At 44.8% G+C, this 21,414-nt stretch overlaps 1 protein-coding gene across 2 annotated transcripts; it reads right to left on the bottom strand.

Moving 5' to 3' along the window:
* Nucleotides 1–5,905: 5,905 nt before the first annotated feature.
* Nucleotides 5,906–19,847, bottom strand: LOC102062520 (3 beta-hydroxysteroid dehydrogenase/Delta 5-->4-isomerase). 2 transcript variants are annotated; one of them, XM_005486072.4, is made up of 4 exons: nt 17,362–19,847; nt 16,883–17,096; nt 11,977–12,141; nt 5,906–8,071 (listed from the first exon to the last, which is right to left on the bottom strand). In XM_005486072.4, the coding sequence occupies exons 1-4, from the start codon at nt 17,434–17,436 to the stop codon at nt 7,257–7,259; spliced, it is 1,269 nt and encodes a 422-aa protein (XP_005486129.3). In that variant the 5' UTR covers nt 17,437–19,847; the 3' UTR covers nt 5,906–7,256. The 2 variants fall into 2 exon arrangements, with proteins under 2 accessions (XP_005486129.3, XP_074390908.1); XM_074534807.1 differs by having other exon boundaries at nt 16,883–17,092; nt 17,362–17,393.
* Nucleotides 19,848–21,414: the final 1,567 nt, after the last annotated feature.

Raw genomic sequence — 21,414 nt, 5'->3', positions numbered from 1 at the left:
TAAAAATAAATGAAAATTAAAACTTGGCTTATCTTCCAATCTGGCAGAAGTTCCAGCATTATTAAATGATCAAGAGTGGGCACTGCTGCATTAAGGTCACCCAGAGCGTTGCTACAGATATTAAGGTCAACTTGCTGTTCAGAAAACAAAATTTCAAAATTTTTACAACTTAAATGTGAAGCAGACATGGATCTTCATTCCATAGACATACCACACAATTGATCCTGTGGACTAGTCTGGTTCAAACAGTTGGCAGCATCCTGGTTTTAGTGAGATGGCTCACAGTAACCAAGTACAAAACATAACACTCAAAAACAGAACATCCAGGTAAAATGTCCCTTTAATACAAATGTGAGCCCCACAATTACTTTTGTACTCTTGCACTGATCTTTATGGGGACAGAATAATTTTTCCACACCAAAGTGAAAAATGAGTGGGATTCATACACTTGACCTTGAGTCTATCACCTGTGGTTCTTCCATCACTTGCTGCAGGAGTGCTGGAGGGAGGAAGCAAGGGAGAAACTCCAGGGATTTTTTTAATCCCATGCTACTTATCTGCTTGTACAGAGAGACCCAGCAGACTTCCAGTGTATTAACCAATTTGTTCTCAGACCGGAATAAAAAGCTAGACAGTGTCACTCCAGTTTTGGAAGCTTCTTCCAGACACTATCTCAGCTGCGCTGTAGCTCTGGTGTTGTCACAGCTAAGCATGGCATCACTCCCACTGGAGCAGTGTCAGAGGATGAACCTGAGACCTTTTCTTAAAATATATGTATCAAGTCATTCCCTTAAAGCGACATTGAGAAATTTTGACTCGTAAGAGGAGCTGTCTTGGGTTGCAAAGCACCCAAGAATGCAGAAGAGGAGGTGGGATGGATACTTCTGTGATGTATCAGGGTTGTTCATTTGTCTCTGTTTGTCTGGATCCCCCGTACCCAGCAGCAGGCAGCCCACACCAGCAACCTTGCACGGTGTTTTTTGTGATAAAAGTGCAGACTTTGTGAGGACAGAAACTCCGCAGTCGGAATATTAAGTCGGGCTTTGCAGAGCAGGAGAGGGGAAACCATCGCTGAAGATACCATCTTGTGGCAGTCAGAGGCACAGACAACTGAGCCAGCAAATCTAAGCTGCGTGAAACAAAGCATCAGTCCTACCCAAGAGCTGATCGTGCACTCCTCCCTTTCCAAGAAAAGGAAGAAATGCCACCGAGGAGCAAGCCCTGATCCTGGGCTCCGGTCCCGCTGTGTCCTCGCCCAGGAGCTGCGGGAAGGGGACACGCAGGGAGAGCCCCAGGTTTACACGGCACTCACCCCACCCAGCGGCCGCTCCTGGACATCCCGTGCCCTAAACAACTTTCCCTGTGGCAGGATGGCGAGATCTGAATGCAGATCTGTGGTATTGCACTAAATAGTTAATTTAGTTGTTGTTTGGCACTGGGTGATTGGAGATTTGCACTGAGTAGTCTTTATATTGCACTGAATAGTTGATGTTATATCACATGGTTTGTTCTTTCCCTCTCTTATCATATGGCTTTCCTCTCACCCACCCTTTTCCCCAAAACCCCCTGGGGGTCTCTGCCCTGCTCAGTCCCTCCTCTCGCCCCTCGTCACCGGGGTCCCATTGCCTGCGCTCCTCTTCCTCCGCCTCCCATTCCCCGGCCGGTCTCGGTCCGTGCGGGTTTTTCCATCTGATAGTTCTCCTGGGGATGAAGGGAGGACACTCATTCCCACGTGGAGAAGAGCGCTTCTCGTCTTTTGCCTTTGTCCATGTAAGATCGTGTGGCTGAGGGCCACAGCCAGCCGGATCGGACCTGAGCAGCCCGCCCAGACACGGAGTCTCGCACAGATCGGGTCCTTACCCCGGACCTCTCCCAGGCGGGTCCGTGGCCCCTTCCCACCCGCCTGTCCAGTCCATCAGGGGCTCTGCCCGCTGCCTCCAGCCCCTGATGCCCAGCTTGGCTGCTCCCAGAGCCCAGGGGGAGGCACCGAGGCCAGGAGATTCCAGCTGGGATGTGTGTCCTGCAGCAGGACCCGGCCAGCTCGCAGTTAATCACAGAGCTTGTTCCTAGAGGTGACCCGGCTCCTGCTGAGAGCTTTTCTTGGTTCCTTTCCCTCATTTATAGCAATGCCAGGAACAGAGTTCGAATTAAATGAGGCCGTTGTAATAGTAAATACACATCCTCTCTGTAAATAAACAGCCAGTACATTTAAGGGGGCTGAGGGAAAGTTCCTGGAGAAGCAGGAGAAGTTGAACACTGCAGAACCACACTGCCCCAACCACTTTGTACAGGCAGTACCTACCGTGCCATGACGGGGATCAGACAGTTCTCATCTCCTGATTATTGCCAGAGAGACCATTGCTCCAGCAACACTGTGGGCCAGGGGTTATTTCAAGAGCCCTGTAGACAAGAGACATCAATTCCAATTTGGACCAAAAGAAACTCCCCCTTGAAAATGAACTTTCTTGGACTTAGTGCTAAGTGTGCAGCGTTCCTTATGTCATCAGCACAAATAAATTGCAAACTGAGCATGTAGAAAGCCCAAGTGCATGTGAAAAATCCAGTGTGCTTTTGGTCTAGATGAATGAAACCTAAATATATAATTAAAATTGCATGTGGGATTATCAGAAAAATACATATCTAGCTTCTGATGAAATCACCACATAGAAAATTTTGAGGTGCAAGAATATTTGAAAAAGAAAATAGAGAAGCTGAAGATGCTTCATTCCTGTAATTTATTTTCTTTTTACAAAAAAAAAAAAAAAAAAACCAACAAAAAAACCCAAAACTGAAAGGATGAGATTATTACTGAGTATATCAGTACCTTCAAAGCAATTTTTGCCCACGTGTATTTTATTTCCTTTCAAGTTTCTAGATTGTCTTTCCACATTTTAGGCAGCAAAAAATCCCTACCTTTCTCTGTCTTGATGGTCTTCCACAATGCATGTTAAGCATTTTGAGTGGCACCTGTTATAGGATCAAGCTGGAGATTTAATATATCTTTATTTTTGATTAATATTCTTTTCCCTTTTGCAGATTAATCCTTAACTGCTTAATATTCAGTGCCTGCTGCCAGCACTGGAGAGACACATCTTATTTAAGAAATGAGACAAGTTTAGCTTTGTGAATGAGGAATGTCTAGAAATAGCAGTCACTGGTCTGAGTAAGAAATCCATTGCACAGCTACACATGAATTCCAGTTATCCAGGGGATTTTGAACTGGGATGGAGATGCAGAGGGAGAGCTTTCAGGAGGGAGAAGAGTATTACATGGGACTGCAGGGGACATGGCAAGGAGTGGTGAAGTTGTTCTTTGGGAATGTACCCAACCGTGCTCCCACTTCCCAAATTAGCTTTACAGACACTATAATCTATTATATCTACATGTATAAGTGACAGATTTCTCAGGTCAAGAAACAATTGGTACTTTGGTTTCCTACATAATAGGGCCTGTTCATAACTTTTCACATTGTTATTCTGCACAAAGCCTGTGAACTGAGCCAAAGCTTTAAAAAGGAAAAAAAGCAATTTTAAAGATCATTATTGAGAAAGTTAACATTAATTTTATGATTTTTATAATTTAGTCTGCATTAATCCATTTAACTTCATAATGTAAAATAAAAATTATCATTATTTGAAGTCTGCAATGCACTCAGAATACCAGTGTCATGCTTGTCTGATAAAATGGGTTTTTCACAAAAACATGCTCATTGGCATCAACTGTCCAACTGTCCTCCATTGACTGTATCCTATATTAATGATACCAGTTCCAGGCATGGATTTCTGGTATTGACATGGTAGCCACTTTTGCTTCTGTTTCTCTGGAGCTTCTTCCTTATTCCTAAATCTATTAAAATGTGCATTATTGTAGTTCCTGGTCTCTTTTAGCAAACAAAACTCTGCTCTTCTGCAGAGACAAAATATTTAACAGCAAATGGTGGTCTTTATAAATGTAGGGGTTTGAACCTGCTAGAACCAGAAGTCATTATTTGCCTGTAGCATGTAAATACCATATATTTGCTATTTTGTCCTATTCTGCATGTCTGAAGGGTAAATAAACACCTTTCCAGCAAAGCAGCCTTAATGTTTTGGGGTTTTTTTCCCTTTCCATTCTTTATACAGAAGTAAAGTTCTTACTGACTGTGATCCTGTTGACAGTGGAGCTTCATTAATAACCAATAGTTTGCTTTCTTGACTGCCAGACAAACTAATTGAATCAGAAGAATGGTCCTGGTCAGCTGATGTAAAAACAGCAAGGCTCGTCCTGGTCAAGTGCATTTTGTAGCCATTTTGCTAACCTGCCAAGGGTAAGAGCATGGCAACAAGTTACTGCAAAGTAGACTGGAGTGCAAACTTGCAGGAAATCATCCCTCTACAGTAAGTTTGCCTGTTCTCCCTCGCGGTATCCTTGGAATATCTTTATTGGCTTGTGTTTGTTCCTGGGTAACAGCACTCAACAGCTCCAGTGCCTCTGGGCAGCAGGATAAATGTCTCAGGTAGCCACTCCCTTGGGCTTCCAGGATGCTTTATTGCAGGCACTCCACTACTTTGGGCAGCCACCTGAAGCAAAAGGCAACATAGATGCCAACCCAGGGCTGCTCAGGCAGGGACAGAAGTGGGGAATGAGCTTCCTGTAAGCAGGAATGGCTTGTCATGGGGATTGAAGGAAGGGATGTGGTAGCAAGACACAGGGAGGAAGTTCAACAAAGGAGGAATTTGGCAGTTAGAAATCTGACTGTTGGGAGCAAGGCTCTTGGAGAGATGGAAAAGACCCCACTGTCTTCCTGTGAAGGCAAAAATGGCAAAGAAAAGTCTGGCAATGGGAGCTTGCACTTGGGAAACAAGTCCCTGAACTGTGGAAGAAAAATTATCCTTTATTCTCTCTGGCACCATCTGTGAATATTTTAGGATCTCTGTTAAACATGTGGAAAGTTGTCCCAGTTTTCTGGTATGTGTTTTAATGCCCCACCCCTTTGATGTGTGAAGTGTCTCCCCCTGTTAAACAGTGGCTTTGCTGCTGTTGTCCCTCTTCCCTTGCTGATCTAATTCCCTGTGCCTGGATTGCCCTTCCTGCCTCTACCTCAGTGACAGAGCAGCCATGGCTGGACCCATTGCTTGGCACTCACTGAGCATTAGGATGAAATATCACTAGCCCAGAAAAACTGTGGGTGTTACTGTGCTAAACATGTTTTTGCTTTTCTAAGGGTGTGCAGAGAGCAGAATAAGTGCAATAAGAGTGTGCCTGCAGGGGAGGGAAGAGGAACAGGGTCCATGGAAGAGGATGGAGAAGAAGAAAGCACAGAGATCCAAGTGCAGTGTCCCAGCTGCAGGGAGAGGTGAGGCCTGACAGGAGCGGCTGGTGCTCTGCCAGGGCCCAAAGCAGCTGCACCCAAAGTGCTTGTGAGCCTTCCTTCTCTCCCCAGACCTCTTTGGAAGACAGGTCCTGTGTTCCTTCAGGATGTTTGATAATCATCGTCACCATGGCAGAAAAGATGAATCCTCTCACATCTGAAGGCAGGGAGGGATGAAGTAATCTCCTCGCAGGAAGATGGAAACCAAAGGCCATACCCTTGTGGGGATCTGTGTCCCCAGAACATGACTGACAGTTCTGGTGTCTGCTATTCTGCTACTTCAGAGCTTACACAGTTGACCAAAGATGTTACTCAAGCACATAGTTATGTTTGCACTGGGACTATCTAATGTCTAGGGTGCTGAATAATTAAACTGAACACAGACTTCAAGCACTCAGCACCCCTGGAAGTGTGATTTATTTATATTAGTATTGAGTCAGGTAAAATGTTTCTGTTCACACCTCTGAAACAACAGAGGAATTCCCATCTTTTAGAGTTGTTTTCAGCAAGTGAGATGCATGTTTAAGAAACAAACACTGGATCAGATTTGTTTGTTCAGACAAGATCTGTATTTTTGCCCACAAGTCAAGTCACACATTGTGCAGAAGCTCCTGTGGCCATCAGAGAAGCACAGGGGCAGCACACGTGTACCTATCAGCCTAGGTTAGCCTTTGTTCCCAGCTGAAATGTGGTAGGAGCAGGATATTTTTCAGCACTCTTTATTTTTCCTCAGTGCTCACAAATACATTGACTCTGCAGTGGGAACTCTTTTGTGATCAAGGCCTTCCTGCAATATTTTTCTCCGTTCCATTCTCTTGAAGTTGTTCTGCTGGACACCCACTGGATTTATTGCAAAATGAGGGTGCATAAAGGAGTATTCACCTGACCAGGTCTGCCCCTTCTCTCCCTCCACATGCTGTCCTGACTAAAACTGTATTGCACTTACATTGTACTTTTGATCTCACAATGCTTACAGTGCTCAGAGTTTGACTGTCAGGTGAACATGAAATGCACAATGCTCTTGAAAAGGTGAACAAGATTTGTTGCAGCTTTTGCCATCAGGTGGCTTCTGCCTGCTGCCTGTTTGGTGAGGTTGGCAAACTCTGAGTGAACAGGGAGTAGCTGAGTGGTGCACATATGTAAAGTGTAATCATACTTCGAGGACAAATGTTTTGCAAAAGCCTTGGAGGTGGCGTGGAGTGAAAGAAGGGCTGAAGTGTTCACACCAGGTTGTGTGGAGTCTTGCTAAAATAAGTCCTTGTGCTGCAGAGATGTACAAGTGGGTGTGAACTATGCAGTACAGTTATCCTCATCAGCCTGTACCAACAAACAAATGAACATTTCACTTTTATTTATTCTGAGGTCGAGGGTGAGGGATTGCAGTGGGCTCTTACACGAAGTTTTCATTTAAATGCTTTGTAGTTTGCTGCTGCTGCTGCTCTCCTGGCCCTCTGTGGTGGTGTTTGCAGGGGTCCTAGGACCAGGGAAGAGACAAGGATCTGACTCCATGTTTCAGAAGGCTTGATTTATTATTTTACGATATATATATTATATTAAAACTATACTAAAAGAATAGAAGAAAGGATTTCATCAGAAGGCTAACAAGCAAGAAAAAGAATTGAATGAATAACAAAATCTTGTGTCTGACCAGAGAGAGACACATTTGGACTGTGATTGGCCATTAATTAAAAACAACTGCATGAGACCAATCCCAGATCCATCTGCTGCATTCCACAGCAGCAGATAATCATTGTTTACATTTTGTTCTTGAGACCTCTCAGCTTCTCAGGAGAAAAAAAATCCTAAGGGAAGGATTTTTCTTAAAACATGTTTGTGACAGGCTTTCCTCTGGGCCCTCTGGCTCAAGGCCCTACTTGCTTAGCTGGGTTTCAGCTCCTCTTCAGGCTCAGGCAGTGCTGCTCTGCAGGATCAGCCTTCTCTGGGGGATCACGGAGGCAAGCCACTCACCGGTGCCCTGCTTGGCCTCTTCCCATGTGTAGCGGGGCACGTAGCCAAAATCCTGCTGTGCCTTTCTGTAGGAGAAGGTGAAGGGGGTGTTGAGCAGCGTGACCAGGTGGCGATTGGTGGAGGGCACGTATCTGACAAAGGGCCTCAGCAGGAAGCTCAGCATCTCCAGCAGCAGAGAGAAGTAATAGAGCATTGTCAGGGGCATGGGCAGCCGGGGCTCAATCCCAAACCCCAGCTCCTTGGTCAGCTCATAATTCAGGTCGGCGTAGCTCATGTGAGGAGTGTCATCTGAGATGTAGTAGAACTTGCCCCTGACATGCTTGGCTCTCTGAGGGGCCCGCAGGGCTTTGGCTGCCTGCACGTGTGCCCAGGCAATGTTCCCCACGTACACGGGGTTCACCAGAGCCTCCTTCCTGGAGAAGCGCAGGTAGATGTTCTTGTTCAGCAGGCACTTGTCCAGGTGGCCTTGGAGAAAGGGGCAGCCTTCCCCAAAAATGTACATGGATCTCAGGGCACAGGTCATCAGCGTGCCGCCATCCTTCAGCACCTGGCCATCTGCTTTCAGCACAGCATCCTCTGCCAGTCTCTTGCTTTGGGCGTAAGGAAATTTGGATGTGCTCTCATAAGCTGTATCTTCGTCCCCATTGAAAATGGGGTCCCCTTTGCAGTTTGGGCCCGTCACTTCTATGGTACTGGTGTAAATGAAGTGCTGGACATTACAGCGGATGCACGCCTCCAGCAGCAGCTGAGTACCTTCAGAAAACAAACATGAAAAGCAGTCTAGGTTAGGGCCTCCTAACCAGGGAAAAGTGGGGGTTTCAGATCACAAACAGCATCCGTGGCCTGAGCTTATCCAGATCCCCCTCCCTGCAGCTGGGAGAACCCTGTCCTGAACAGGGCTATATATTCAATGACACTGAACCTGCTCTGAAAGTGTATTTAAGTGGTATCAGTGCACCTTCCAGAGTTAAACAAGGGTGAATATTTGATCCTAATTGCATATTGTGGGAGGTTTTTTTATGCCAAGAATCAAAATTTTGCCCTTCCTTAGCATGGAGACTTCCTTCCCACACATCAGGGATTTGTGCCAACTTGAGTAGGCTTAAGGCAGAGAACCTTCAGAAGCTGCCCCTCTCCTTAGGTATCATCCATGCTCCATGGTGAAGCCCATGTTTTTCAGGTTTGAGGATGCTCTTGGTTTGCTAAGAAGGGGCAAAATTATTATGGGACCTGAAGGTCTGCTGCAAAATGAGTGCACTCACACCCAGTGCAAATCTATCCAGTATTTGACTGGCTAAAGGGAAGGGCTTGGACAGAAACATGGTGAAGCAAGGCACTATAACATGTAGTCAAAGATCATGAAGTGCAATGGGAAAAGAGAGGCTTGTGTATGTATGCCTCCTTTTCTGGCATAATCTGGCTTTTCCTTGCAGTAGTACAGGATTTCTTACATTTAAAATCCTTTAATGCTTTCATCGGGGGCAGCAGAGGTCAGCTGTTCAAAGTCTTTTAAATAGCCAAGAAGGTTAAACAAGGAAAGCACACTGAAGGGGGAAATAAATACTTTAATAAGTTGTGTTGTTATACTTGCAATTAGAATATTTTTTCTACCCGGCTTTCAGGCAGAAATTGCCTTACTTGTTCTGCATGGTGTAATGAGAGAAATTAAATGCAGAAAGGCCAGTGACTTTGGAAATGAAGACACATCTCAAAGACATTTGAAAACATTTTCAGCAAAGGAACATTAAATTAAAATGACTGATATGATATCTGAAGAGTGTAGCCTAAAATCTAGAGGATAAAATCAAGCACCAGCAGTGAGGCACATTAAAGATCTTCCAAGTCTGCTCACTCTGCTACAGCAACAACTGAAGGCAGCGCAAGGCAGACCAGGCTAGTGTGACTGAAACAAATACAATGAATTACAGAGGTTCAGAAGAGCCAGAAATATTGGCAGCAAAATATGGACTTGTTAATGAGTGAAAAATAGGAAGAATTATTGAACTGAATATTGTTAGGGCACCAAAATTCCTCTTTTCAAGCTTGAACAAGAAAAAGAAAGAAATTAAAACAAATGGAAAACAAATCTGTATGAGGTTTTCAGAAACATTAAGGAAGTGCACTGAAAAAAAGTTACACAAACAGGAATAAATTAATGTGAAAAATGAGTTCATGCAAGTCACCCTGTTTAGATGACATAAAAGCCAGGATCATCTGGAAAAAAAATGTATTTATTATATTATTTTAAAAATAATAGCTTTATTCCTGCTGTCAATACCATTTGGTAAATGAGGGAAAGTAATCAAATACAGAAGGTCTTGATGAAATCAAATGAGATAGCAAGTTTTAGAAAAAGGCAATAATAAAATAATCTTGACAGTTGATATCTGTTCAAGATAATTTTCACCCAAATAAAATGTGGTTTATTTGAAAATCAGAGTTGTATGTAAAAGTTTAAAGATTCCTACTATAAAGGGAATCTGAGTATGTTTCATATAGCATGTAATAAAGTAAATTTTTACTGTGTTACATGCTTTATTCAGTGAGAGGGTCCCCATGGTTTGCCTGCCCTTCTGGCTGAGGATCTGGTTCACAGAAGGTATTTTGTTTTGATTATAATTAATTATTTTCTCAATTCATTTCCTTTTAAAAATTTGCTTCCTTTCCTTCCTAAAAAGATATTTTTGCTTTGAGATATTGGCAATGGAGGAAAGCCCTGCATCAAGGCAAGTTTAACTTTCTCACTTCTGTCCTGGTTCATGAACAGCCACATCTGATTCTTGAAACATTTCTATTATAGAAACATTTATATTTATATTACACAAGTTCTATTTCCTAGGAGAAACAAAACTTTCATCCTGCAAGCCCATGAAATACATAGCAGTGCCCTGGCTGGTCAGAAAATGAGAAGAGCATCCGAATGGAAATGGAAGAAAACAGCGAAGAGAGGACAGCAGCATTCACTGACTGACCTTGTGGCCACTTGGCTCTGGGACAGGACTGTGGGTGGTATTTCATTCTAGCAAATGTTATCAGCTAATCCCCCCTGGCCCAGTGGGCTTTTTTCACCCATAGGCAGACACTGTTGGCAAGGGAGTGAGTACTGGGGAGTCAGAGCTAAAGAGCTTTCTGGGACATTTTAATAGTAGTTAGATTTTTTCTTTTTGCTTTTCTTTTCTTTTATTTTCTTTTTTTTTTTTTTTTTTTTTGCAGTTGTTGTTTTTTATTTTTCCCCATGGTAAAATGTGTTTAAGCAGCACATTCTGCTGTGAAAAACCAGATTTTAGCAGGAGTACAGGCCTCAAGACAGAGCTTTAGAAATCCTTTCTCTGAACTACCAACCAGGTATATTTTCATATTACCCAATGCACAGGTTTCCAGGAATTTGCCTTTCTACTCATCCCTCCTGACAGGGGCCTAAGAGGCTGCCCAGTGGGCTCTGTGCTTTGATCACTGACAATTTATGGCTTTGATTGAACCAAAATGAAAGGGTCTGGAAGCTAATGATACAGGGAATGAGGCACATAAAACAACTACAATGCCATCCCACTGTTTGTCAGGTACATGTAAGAAACTACTCGACTGCCAAGAATCCTCTCTTCCTCTGAGCCCTGGTGAGCAGCCAGTATTTGAAAGTGATGCCTGTACAGGTATGTTCCTTATTTTTCTGTGAAGAAGCCCTGTGGCTGTGGCAGAGGGGAACAAAGAACTGGGAAAGCTGTTCATGTAAATAAGAACATCTTCCCCAAATCTGCCCCAAGCTGTTGGAGCAGCACAGCCAGGGAGGCCAGTGTGTGCATGCAGGTTAGGCAGTGCCCGTTCTCTGAATGGCACTGAGGGTTTTGGCATCACAGACAGGGGTGAAGTTGTTCCTTTAGGAAATACATTGAACTTTCTGGTAGGTGAGTCTACATGGGCCATTCCTAAGTCAAAACCTTCTCCCTTCACCTGATCTTTCCTGAGGAATGGGGGTTCCTTAGTGTAAGGGGAAATCCTATCACTGTGTCACTGAAACCCCTCCTTCCCAAAGCTCTGAGTTTGTTGGGGACTTTTAAATTATAAGCTCAAGGTGGGAGAGTACTTGTTCCTTTCAACTGCCTTCTTGCACACACAGACTTAAAGGCAGAGGAAGGAAAAGGAGAAAGAGCAGAAGAAAAGGAATAGCAAGGAGAGAGCCGCAGGCTCTGGGATGTTATTAGTGCAACATTTCTCTAACTGCAGCCATAGTCTGCAGTAGTTGTAAACATTGAAAAACGTACACAGGCAGGGATGCCATGTGGGGTGGGAGAATAAGAACCAATTTCTGAGATAAGCATTGGGATTTCAGAGGGGAATTTCTTCCAGAAAGTTCCACTGAGCATGGGTTTGTAACTATGACCACTGAAGGCAGAGCCTGTGCAGACCTCAGCATGGGCATACATAAGTGTTGACAAGAGTGAGTGATCCTGCACTGCCCTGAAGTGGAAGACTGGATGTGGAGAGGCCCAGAACTTCTTGGGGCTGCACAGACACGGGATTTGCACCCCTGGGTTTGTCTGTGCACGATGCAGGACAACCCAGGTAACCTGGCCCTAAACAACCACGGCTCAGGTGCTCCCTTCCCTGAGCAGTGATCAGGACACAGATGTGGCTTTGAGGAAGGTGCTTCCCCTACTCACCTGTCACATTGACTTCCCAGAGCAGCTTCTTCTCGATGAGGCCCAGGGTGTCAATGAGGGAGGCCGTGTGGATGACCAGGGAGACGCCCTGGCAGGCGCGGTGCAGGAATGTCACATCTCGGATGTCCCCTTCCAGGATCTTCAGCTCAGTCTTCCCCTTGAACTCTGCAGGGGCAGCAGAAAACAGAGCAGAAGGCCTTAGAGGCACCCTAAGAGGAGTTCTGGAAGGCTGGTGAAGAGCTGACCCTGCCTGGCAGGTGCTGGCTGTCCAGGAACTGCAGGGATATTTAAGGCTGTGAAACAGAGGGCATCTCCCCAGGACTCTATTGTCAATGCTAACTACAGTGCTACAGAGGTTTATTTTGCATTACCTGCCACAGATCTGGAGCCAATATTCAACGTGTTTCTATTTTATTTTTTAGAGAGAGTTCTCTCCCCCTGCTAGCAAGCTTCCTTGAGTTGTGCCTGTGTTGAAGCTCACAGAGGAGAGGCTTTAGCTGTGCATGTTCTGCTGGCTGGCTGGCTATGGATGTGTTAACCCAAGAGCACTGAACAGGCACTGCATGTTCCTGTCTTCAGGCTGATGAATGATCTCTCTCCACCCAGAGCATGTGAGCACAGGGATGTGTTCATGCCTACTTTCTGTCCCTTTACCTTGCCGGTATTGCAGCTCTCCTAATAAATCACCTACAATTCTGACATCTTTCTCTTGTACCTTGGCCAGGATCTACACTGCTTCTTCCAGCTCCATTTCAGTGTCTGTGCTGTGGGTAATTTTTAGCCTGCACATCTTTCTGGTTCATACCTGAACTCTCAAGAGTGTTCTCCTGAGCTACCTCAGCCTGGCTTGATTAAATCCTGCTTTTTAAGCCCTGTCCCTCCACAGCAGCTGCAGTGTGTGACCCCAGAGGAGCTGTAGGTCTCAGAGCCATTGTGTGCTGGGCAGAAGGATTCTCTCTGCAGCCCAGAGCTACACAAAATGAGCCAGCACCAGACAATCACGTGGAAAAAGATGCCCAGTCCAAGGCAGTGCTGCTGTGCAGGGGCCTCAGCTGGCCTGGCTCAGCAGTGCCACGGGCAGGAGGGGACTTCCCCAGCATGACCACAGCCTGTGAGGAGCTGGTGCCATCACCAAGTCCCCTGGGAGCTGCTGCTGTGGCTGCACTAGATGGCTCCCCAGGCACAGCCTCTGGGCAGGGCTCTGCAGCACAGGCAGAGCCTCTGTCTTCTTCAGCATCACCAAATGCCCCTTTTAGATAAGAGAAGAACCTGATTAATTTGTACAGCTTTTAGCTTCAGCCATGACTGAAATCTCATGTATCCTAGTGCTTTTTACACCAGCTCCAAAGCAGGCAGTATTTCATCCCATGTCTGTAATAAGAAACACTGAGAGAGACAGCTGCTGGATCTGGAACTGAGTGGGGATATATTTTCAAATGGTTTTATCTCATTTTCTCTATAGCACACTAAGAATGTAATCCTGTGTCAATTTAACAATTATTCTGATGCAACAGGCTTAAGGGACTTTTTTTCTCCCACCACAGACAGTTGGTCTGAGATTTAAGGTTTGTGGAACATTTGCTGAACTGTTACTAAATCTGGAGTTGCTGCCCTCCCAGCACAGTCATTGCCACACACTCTCTTCTGCTCCTTTATTTTACAGACTGCATTCATTTCCTAGGATTCCGTCTCCAGAAGCTTCACTCTGATCTCTGCTTGCATGGATGCAAAAGTGTCAGACTAGGGCTGGGCTCTTTTTGAGCTCCTGGTAGTTAGATTTGCTCTAATAAATATTAGTGTCTGCACTGCCCTTAGGTTGATGTTCTCCAAGAACAAGGCTTTATAGGATTGTAATAATCCCAAGAACAGACAGAAATAGTTTTCGCAACATAAATTCTGACATGTGACCTCTTCAAAGTTATCACAGTGCCCAGGAAGGGGTTAGGAAAAGGTAAGTTTTACACATGCAAATCAAAGCTTTTGGGAAAAGTACAGAAGAAGCCTGTTCCTTTTAAAGCTGATCACAAGAAGTCTGCTGTCTAGGTGCTTTGTGCCTTGTTTGGGCTTGCAGTTTGTGTGTGTATGATATGAGTCAGGAAATCTGCTCCTCAATTCTGTTTTAGCCAGCAGAAGTTGCCGTGGTAAGTACAATGTGGGCCTTGCTCCCTTTAGCAGCATCAGCTGCATGTCAGGAATCAGCAGAGTGATCTTGTTTTGCTCTGGGTGAAGAGAAAACTACAGAAAGTTTTTGGAAGAAAGGAGAGTTAAGAAATGACTGGCAGGGGTTTCAGTCAGGGATGGCCAGCAGAGAGAACTGCTCTTGATTTCCATCTAGACAAACCATTGCCCAGGCAGCAAAAGAACACTTGTGGGGAGGTCAGAGGGGGAGGAACAGAAAAAATTCAAGTCAGCTCTCCATTTTTGCATAAAGTGATTATGACAAAGTACTTACTCACTGGGAAAACTTGTTCTTCTTCACCAGTGGCTTCTGTGTCGTCTGAATTGTAAGTAATCTCCCTGCTTGCTTGTGGGTAGTTTTTGCTTGAAAATGCAATGATTTCTCAATAAAATTCAGTGTCCTGTTGTGAGCAGTTTTTGACTCAGCAGTACAGTCAGACTATTTCCCCTAAACTTGAGAACAACATAGGAGTTTTGATTTCTCCAGAAGTGCCAATGCAATAGTGAACAACAAAGAAAGGATTGTGTAAGTGGGAGCACAGGAAGGGCAGAAAGATAAATCTGACATGGGAGGTGGGAGGTAAGAAACCCAGGCACCGAAGAGCCATGTTGAATGTGACATCCATTCTCAACCACACAATGGAACCAGGTGGATTCCAGCTCACAGCCCTGGACTGGATCATCCCAGACTCCCTGGGGCTGTGGAAGACCACAAGTGCCACTGTCCTACACAGACTGATGGGGTGGTCAAGCTCTCAGCAGGAAAGCTGTGTGGATAAAAGGGGAGTGCCCCTGAGTGCCTTCTGGCACAGGGACCTGTGATTGCATACACTGCTCTGTCTCACTACCCACAGCCCTGACTCTGCACAGATATTGCAAGTGCAAGGTGCTCAAGAGATTACTGAGGAAAAAACCCACTCAGCTCTGCTCCTGGCTGTTCCAGAAGTCCAGATAACATCTGCTAGCAAGTAGAAGTCCCTGTAGTAAAAATAATGCAGGTCAGAAGACGCCAGCCCCACCCACAGGTTCTGTAGCAGCCTCACACTTGGAATAGGAGTACTGAGACAGAGAAGGGCTTGAAAGGGAACAGCAGGGAAATATTTCGGGTAGTTCTGAGCACAGGGACTGGCAGGACACTAAAAGAGATGCAGCCACAAGGGCTGATGCAGACAGAGGAGCTCCCAGTCAAAGTGCAGGGGTTCAGATCTGTTTAAACACATCTGGGATGTCAGCCTATGGTCCCTACCACCTGTTTATGGGGAAGAAAAGGCTTTGGTAACTGATTTTTCCCTACCTCCTGTGCTGCTCAGATAGGCAGAAGGAATGTTAAAAGAATAGGAGAGGGAGTGTGTGGGCAGTGCTCCATGAAGAAGGGAGAATGAGGAAAGAGGGCACAGACCTTGCCTATTAACAAAAAAACAAAACATCAAAACGTTTGCTGCAGCCCAGCCAACACTGTGACCACACAAACAATGGTTGTCACTCCCCAGGATGTTCCATTGTCCCCACAAAGCTCTTCTGGCCCAAAGCAATGTAGATGCCTCTGCCCTGCTGCATCACTGCTAAACCACACACACTCCTGCTGCTTCAGCCTCTACTGTAGCTGCAGGTTTTGGGTTTATTCCTGTGGGAACTCTCTGGAAACCAGAGCAGGAAGGGCTGCTGCAAGGCTCAGGGGCATTTAGAAATCCTGAGTCAGACTTAATGGAGAAGAAGTCTGTAAAATGGAGCAGAGTTGTGTAAAACAGTGATAAAGGCTTGTGCAATTTGTACCAGGTGTATTGTGCACTGTTGCTGTCCCTTTAAGACACTTTAATGCTCTATAGAGTGATTGAGGCTCTTCAGCAAATCATACAGAGATATTTCTTAAGGGCTCCCATATAGTTTCCTGCATAGAGGAAGAGGAGTCTTGCAGTGAAGAGGTGATGGAGGAAGTTACTGTTAAGTAAATATAATGTAAGGGCTTACAGACCTGACTGAATTTAGGCCCCTGAGATGCCTTTTTATAGATGTGCTCAGTGTATCTCAGTAAATAGGGCATTCAAAATAAAACCCTCTGAGCTGCTTTCGCTGCCACAGACTGTTTCTGACACTGGGCACATCACTCCCTTGTGCTGTCTCCAATCCATTCAAGAATCCTGCCTTGCACTTTGCAAATGAGTTTTGTCTCTTCTGTTTAGCATTTGCTTAAACAGGAAACTGCAATAATGTTATTAACAGAAGCAGTTTTAAAAATACCTCACCACAGCTCTCAGCCAGAAGATCACTATTAATCAAATTAATCACAGGTTGAAGAAAACCATTGGAATTTGCACCCACAACTTTTTCTCTGCCTTCGCTGTCTGGCACACCAGAGCCCACCACAGCATGCTCTGGATATTTCTGCCCTCCCACCCAGTAGAGTAATGCTTGAATTTTCCCTTTCCCCAAGAAGAAGTGTGAGATTTTTGCATTAATTTTGCTCTGTGGGTTTTGTTGTAAGAGGAGTCAGGTTGAAGACAGCCTGTTTACTGCATGAACAGTATACAGAAGCCTCAGGGCCTGACAAAAAACCCTCTTGTTTTCACATTTTACATCTGATTTCTGTGCTGGAGGGATAGAGCAAGGATTCCTTGAGCTGATACCTCTATCTGCAGAGCTGTTTCAGATGACAGGTAAAGGTTTCCCAGGTGCCCACAAGGGACTGCAGCTCCCCCAGCTGCAGCACAGCCCCAGGAATGTCACTTACTGTCAAACCTGCCGAGTGCCTCAGCGCTGAAGGCTTTGTCCAGCAGCCGGATCTCAGCCGGAGCCTCCTCTTCTTCCAGCAGCAAGCACACAATCCTCTGGCCGAGGAACCCTCCTGCCCCTGTCACCAGGCAGCTCACCCCAGCCAGGGACATTGCTCTGGGCTCCTCCTCGGTGGTGGGTTTGCCGTCTCTTGAGCTTGGTTCTCCTCCTGCCTGAGGGAAGGAACATATGACATCAACCTCTGGAAACACTGCCAATCAAAGGGTGTTACCAGAAGGAGAGACTACTGAAAAACAAACTTTAATCCCTACATCAAAAAATTTTTTAAGCATGCCTTACTTTTGCTAGCTAATCCTATTCAGAGGTAGTCTATGGATTTTTTCCGCGCAAAGAAAACATTCTAACAAATCATTACAAACCACCAATTCAATTAGCAAATCTGAAAATGCTCAAAATCGACTTCAATGCCAAACAAACCCCACAAAAGTCTGCCTTGAGTCTCGGTTCCACCTCCCTAGCACTCAGCAGACCGTGGGGGAGATTTGCCTGCATTTATACCCTGCTGGGCACCACCTCAGTCATTCTGCTACCCTCCCTCTTGAGTGCCTCCTTTGCTGCAAAAGAATGTGATGCTTCCACACCACTCCCACCAAAGAGGAAGGCTCTGAATACAGTGAGGTCTGAGCCCAGATGTGGTCCTGCATCCCTAAATCCCCAGAGAATAAACCCTCATGTTCATAATTCTCTTCAGCTGCACTTTCTTGTGTAATGCAGTGCCAGTATTGTGCCAATATTGAGGGTAGGGAGGATTTAAATTAAATGCAAATAGAGGAGAAGCTATTTAAAGTGGTTTGAGGAGTGAGTTCTGCCGTTGTATAATTTCTGGATACTGGGCTCCCCCATTACAGTGCGGGTTTGTCACTCTCTCTGTGCAAGATCAGAAGCTAACCCTGGGGATTTTGTATTTGTTCAGTACACTACAGGCATTTGAAGTGATGAAATTGTTTAATGTACCATCCAAGTTAAATTCAAGCTGCAGGAGGGAAAGATTCACCTCTGGAAATGTCTTGTGCAAGAGTAGCTATTTAAAGTAAGGCTGTTTGTGCCTCTGCAGTGATCTGTGTTGTTACTGCTTTGCATCTCCAACATGCAGGGAAAATGCCCAGGTGTTTCTCCCTGGGGTTTCACTCCACTTCCAGCAAAACTGTTTTGCAGTGTGAGCCCAGGGCAGGGCAATAGCCTGAACCTCCTGAAGCCAGCACTGCCCTCCTGGGTCTGTCAGGACACGCTGGCTGCAGCTGTATTTTCTCTCTCTCTCTCACACAGGGGTAGGCTGCCATCCCTGCTGAAGCAGGATGATAAATAGGGAGCCGCCTTGAGCGACAAGGAAGTTACAAAGAACCACAGCAACACAATTAATTAGGCTGAAATCACTGGAGAAGGGATCCTTGTTTTGGGGCATAGCTGGAATGGATCTCTAAAAATGCTTTGTTTCCATTCATGCAAAGCTCCTTTTTTTTATTCTATCATGGGCTTTGTTCACTCATTAAAGAGAGTTCTGGAGAAAAGCTGTAGAAGCATCCCCACACTGTTACTTTTTTAGAGCAAAACTGGGCTTGCAAGTCTCAGGAGGAAAGCAAAACCTCTTCTGTTGGAGGAGAAAGGTTTCTAGCTGACACAGATGACAAAGTTTTGGCAACTGTTCCAATCCCAGAGTCCTTGAAAATCTGTTACTTACCCCAACAGAGCTTTAAAAATTTTGTTATCAGTGCTCCTCTCCTTGGCTTTTCACATTCAGGACCTTGACATTGTATATTCTTATCAGAAGCTGCTGCAAATTAATTTTGTGCACTTTGCAAGGAAAAATAACTGGCCAAATACTGCTGCTCCAAGTGGCATTCTCTGTAACAGGGCTCCTTTTTTGCTTTCAAAAAGGAAATAAAATGCTTTGAAGAGGCATTACAAGACCACACAACACCACGTAGCCTCTTGGAATACAAAACACTCTTGTGCACCAAGCTTGCCTATCAGAATGACCAAGCTTAGCAGGGTAGGGCTTATATGAGAAGATGAGTGCTTCACAGGGCACTGCAGGGAGATTTACTGTGCTTTGTCCTCTTAGGTACTACTCAGACAAATGCTTGGCTTAGTTTGAGGGAGTTTTATACATCACTGCATAGCAGCCTCCATCTGAGCTGCCGTGTGTGAATGTCAGTGGTCAGACTGCAGCAATTTGCTCAGTTCCAGCTCAGGACTCCTGGTTCTTCTGCAGTTTTATCAAGAAACAACGTTTTCACCTCTTGTTTCGTGTTGATATCGCTGCTGAGCTGCTGAGTGCTGTGCCAGCTCCTCCTGAGCAGACAGGACTGGCTCTGGTGTTCCCCAAAGGACAGGGAGGCAGATGCGGGAATGGGCTGCGCACCCCAGAACGGTGCCAGGGAGCAGCAAGGCCAAAGTCCACCAGACCCCCCCACCAGGAACAACTTGATGAAATTCAGAGTTATTGCACAGGAAGGGGACTTGCAGATAAAAACATAATTGAGCAGTAATTGAAAAGTTTACCAAGCTGTGTCAAGGCATAGACATTTTTTAACTATGTTGATGTCTGTAAAATGAAGCCACCACAATCTGATATTTTGCTGTAGAATGGACTGCATTACTGAGAGCATCATTTTAGAAAATCAGAGCTTGTATATTTTGATGAGTGTTGGAGAAATGCTACACATGGTCTAAGTGGATAGCTTAGTATATGTTCAATGCCCCATGTCCCATCCCAGCCTGGCCCAGGAACAGCTGCTCCTCTGATTTTGCTGTGACAGATACTTTGGAGCAATGACTGGCAGATGTCAGAGAATGTATTTTCTTAGCCTTGTCACAAGGGGGAAAATGGATTGGGAGGGAGTGCAGTGGAGATGAGAAGACACAAAGAGAAATAGTGAAGGGAAAATTCCCAGCAGCCTTAGGAAAAAACTGTATCATGGTATTGGAATGAGCATGGAAGTTTTATAGGATAAAAGGTACTTTTACAGAGGGCAATGCTGTTTAATTACGGAATGAAGTAAACTGATTTTCCTATCAATCAGGGTATCCAGAAGTAAAAAAGAAAGAACAGATCTATTTGTCCAGAAAGAATTTTAATTCAGGAAAGGGGTTTCTGAAGTCTGGCCTGTTGCCCAGACCTATGAGAACTGAAGCAGGGAAAAGCAAAAGCAGCAAAAGCATACTCATTATTTAGCCGGACCTTTTGATTTCTAAATATAAAGTAATTGTGACCAAAACACACACACACACACACACACACACATACACATATACACTCTCTCTCTCTCTCTCTCTCTTTCTCTCTCTCTCTCTCTCTCTCTCAATTCTATGTTTCTTCTCACATGAAAAACTAATGTGTTTTTCTACCACTGTATGTCTGTAAGCTGGCATGCTGGCAGCTCTGGGAGAGAGGCTGGACTTTGAAATGTGGTTTTACTCAAGGAAAACTTCTGCCCTTCAGTGTGGGAGGCACTGTTCCCTCCTGGAAACATTTCCCTCTCCACTAGTTATATATTGACAAGAGGGGGAAAAAATTGAAATAATTAACTTGTGGACAACTGTCCTATATTGGACTCCGAATAAACACAACTTCTCATAGTAGAGAAGAGTTGTAAGACACTTTATCATGGTATGAAGAAAACCACCTTAAGAGGCCTCAGTGCTTCTGTGTCTTCAAACCTGACAAAGAAAAAATCTCCTATTTCAGTAATACCAAAATTATTCCAGTAGAATGGAGAAGGTGATTGTAAACATTTCTGACATTATCTCCAAGATCTAAAAGGCTTCTTGCAGCAGTCTTTGCCATATTATACAGCACATGATTTGGGCAATTATCTAGAAACAAACATTTAGTCTCCTTTTCCCTTTAGTTTTAGGAAGAACTCTATTTCCTCAGGTGAAATTGATGAGTGACTCATATATTTAAAGGCTGGAGAAATTTGCATTATATGCCAAAGAAAAATGTTTAGGTTTGGATCCATTTTGTAGATAAACTACCCTTGTAAGTAGGCTGATTCTCTGTCCCATCCTCCAGGGATGCTGGGAAGCAGCAGGGTTTGATTAGTCCTTAAACTGCATGTTTACAATCTTTGAGGACAGTTTTTTTATAAGATTTAACCTTGCTTGAAAGTGTATCAGACATCAAGTACATAAAGCAGAACTGGGTGTAAAACTTCAGTATGCATTGGCTTAGGCCTAACTCAGATCACAGAAAACTTTCAATATCTTGGAAAAACTGGGCTTGTTAAATAGGTTCTTATCCTGATTGAACCCTGTGACCTCTCACTTTAAGTTCACTCACCAAATATCTTTGTTTTTCACTCAGAAAATGTTTTCTTGCAGCCCTTCACAGAGATACGTGCTGCCTCTGCAGCTCCAGGTACTTGGTCATGGCAGCACAGTGGCATGGCAGGGTACAGATCTCATGTGCAGCTCTTTTTATGATTCTGTGACATCCTCCTACAATTCAGATTAAAGGCAGCCTTGGGA

Source organism: Zonotrichia albicollis, chromosome 2 (genome assembly GCF_047830755.1).
Source record: "Zonotrichia albicollis isolate bZonAlb1 chromosome 2, bZonAlb1.hap1, whole genome shotgun sequence".
NCBI classification, from domain to species: domain Eukaryota; kingdom Metazoa; phylum Chordata; class Aves; order Passeriformes; family Passerellidae; genus Zonotrichia; species Zonotrichia albicollis.
Note: the sequence above shows the minus strand (reverse complement) of the source record. Positions and strands in the feature narration are given on the sequence as shown.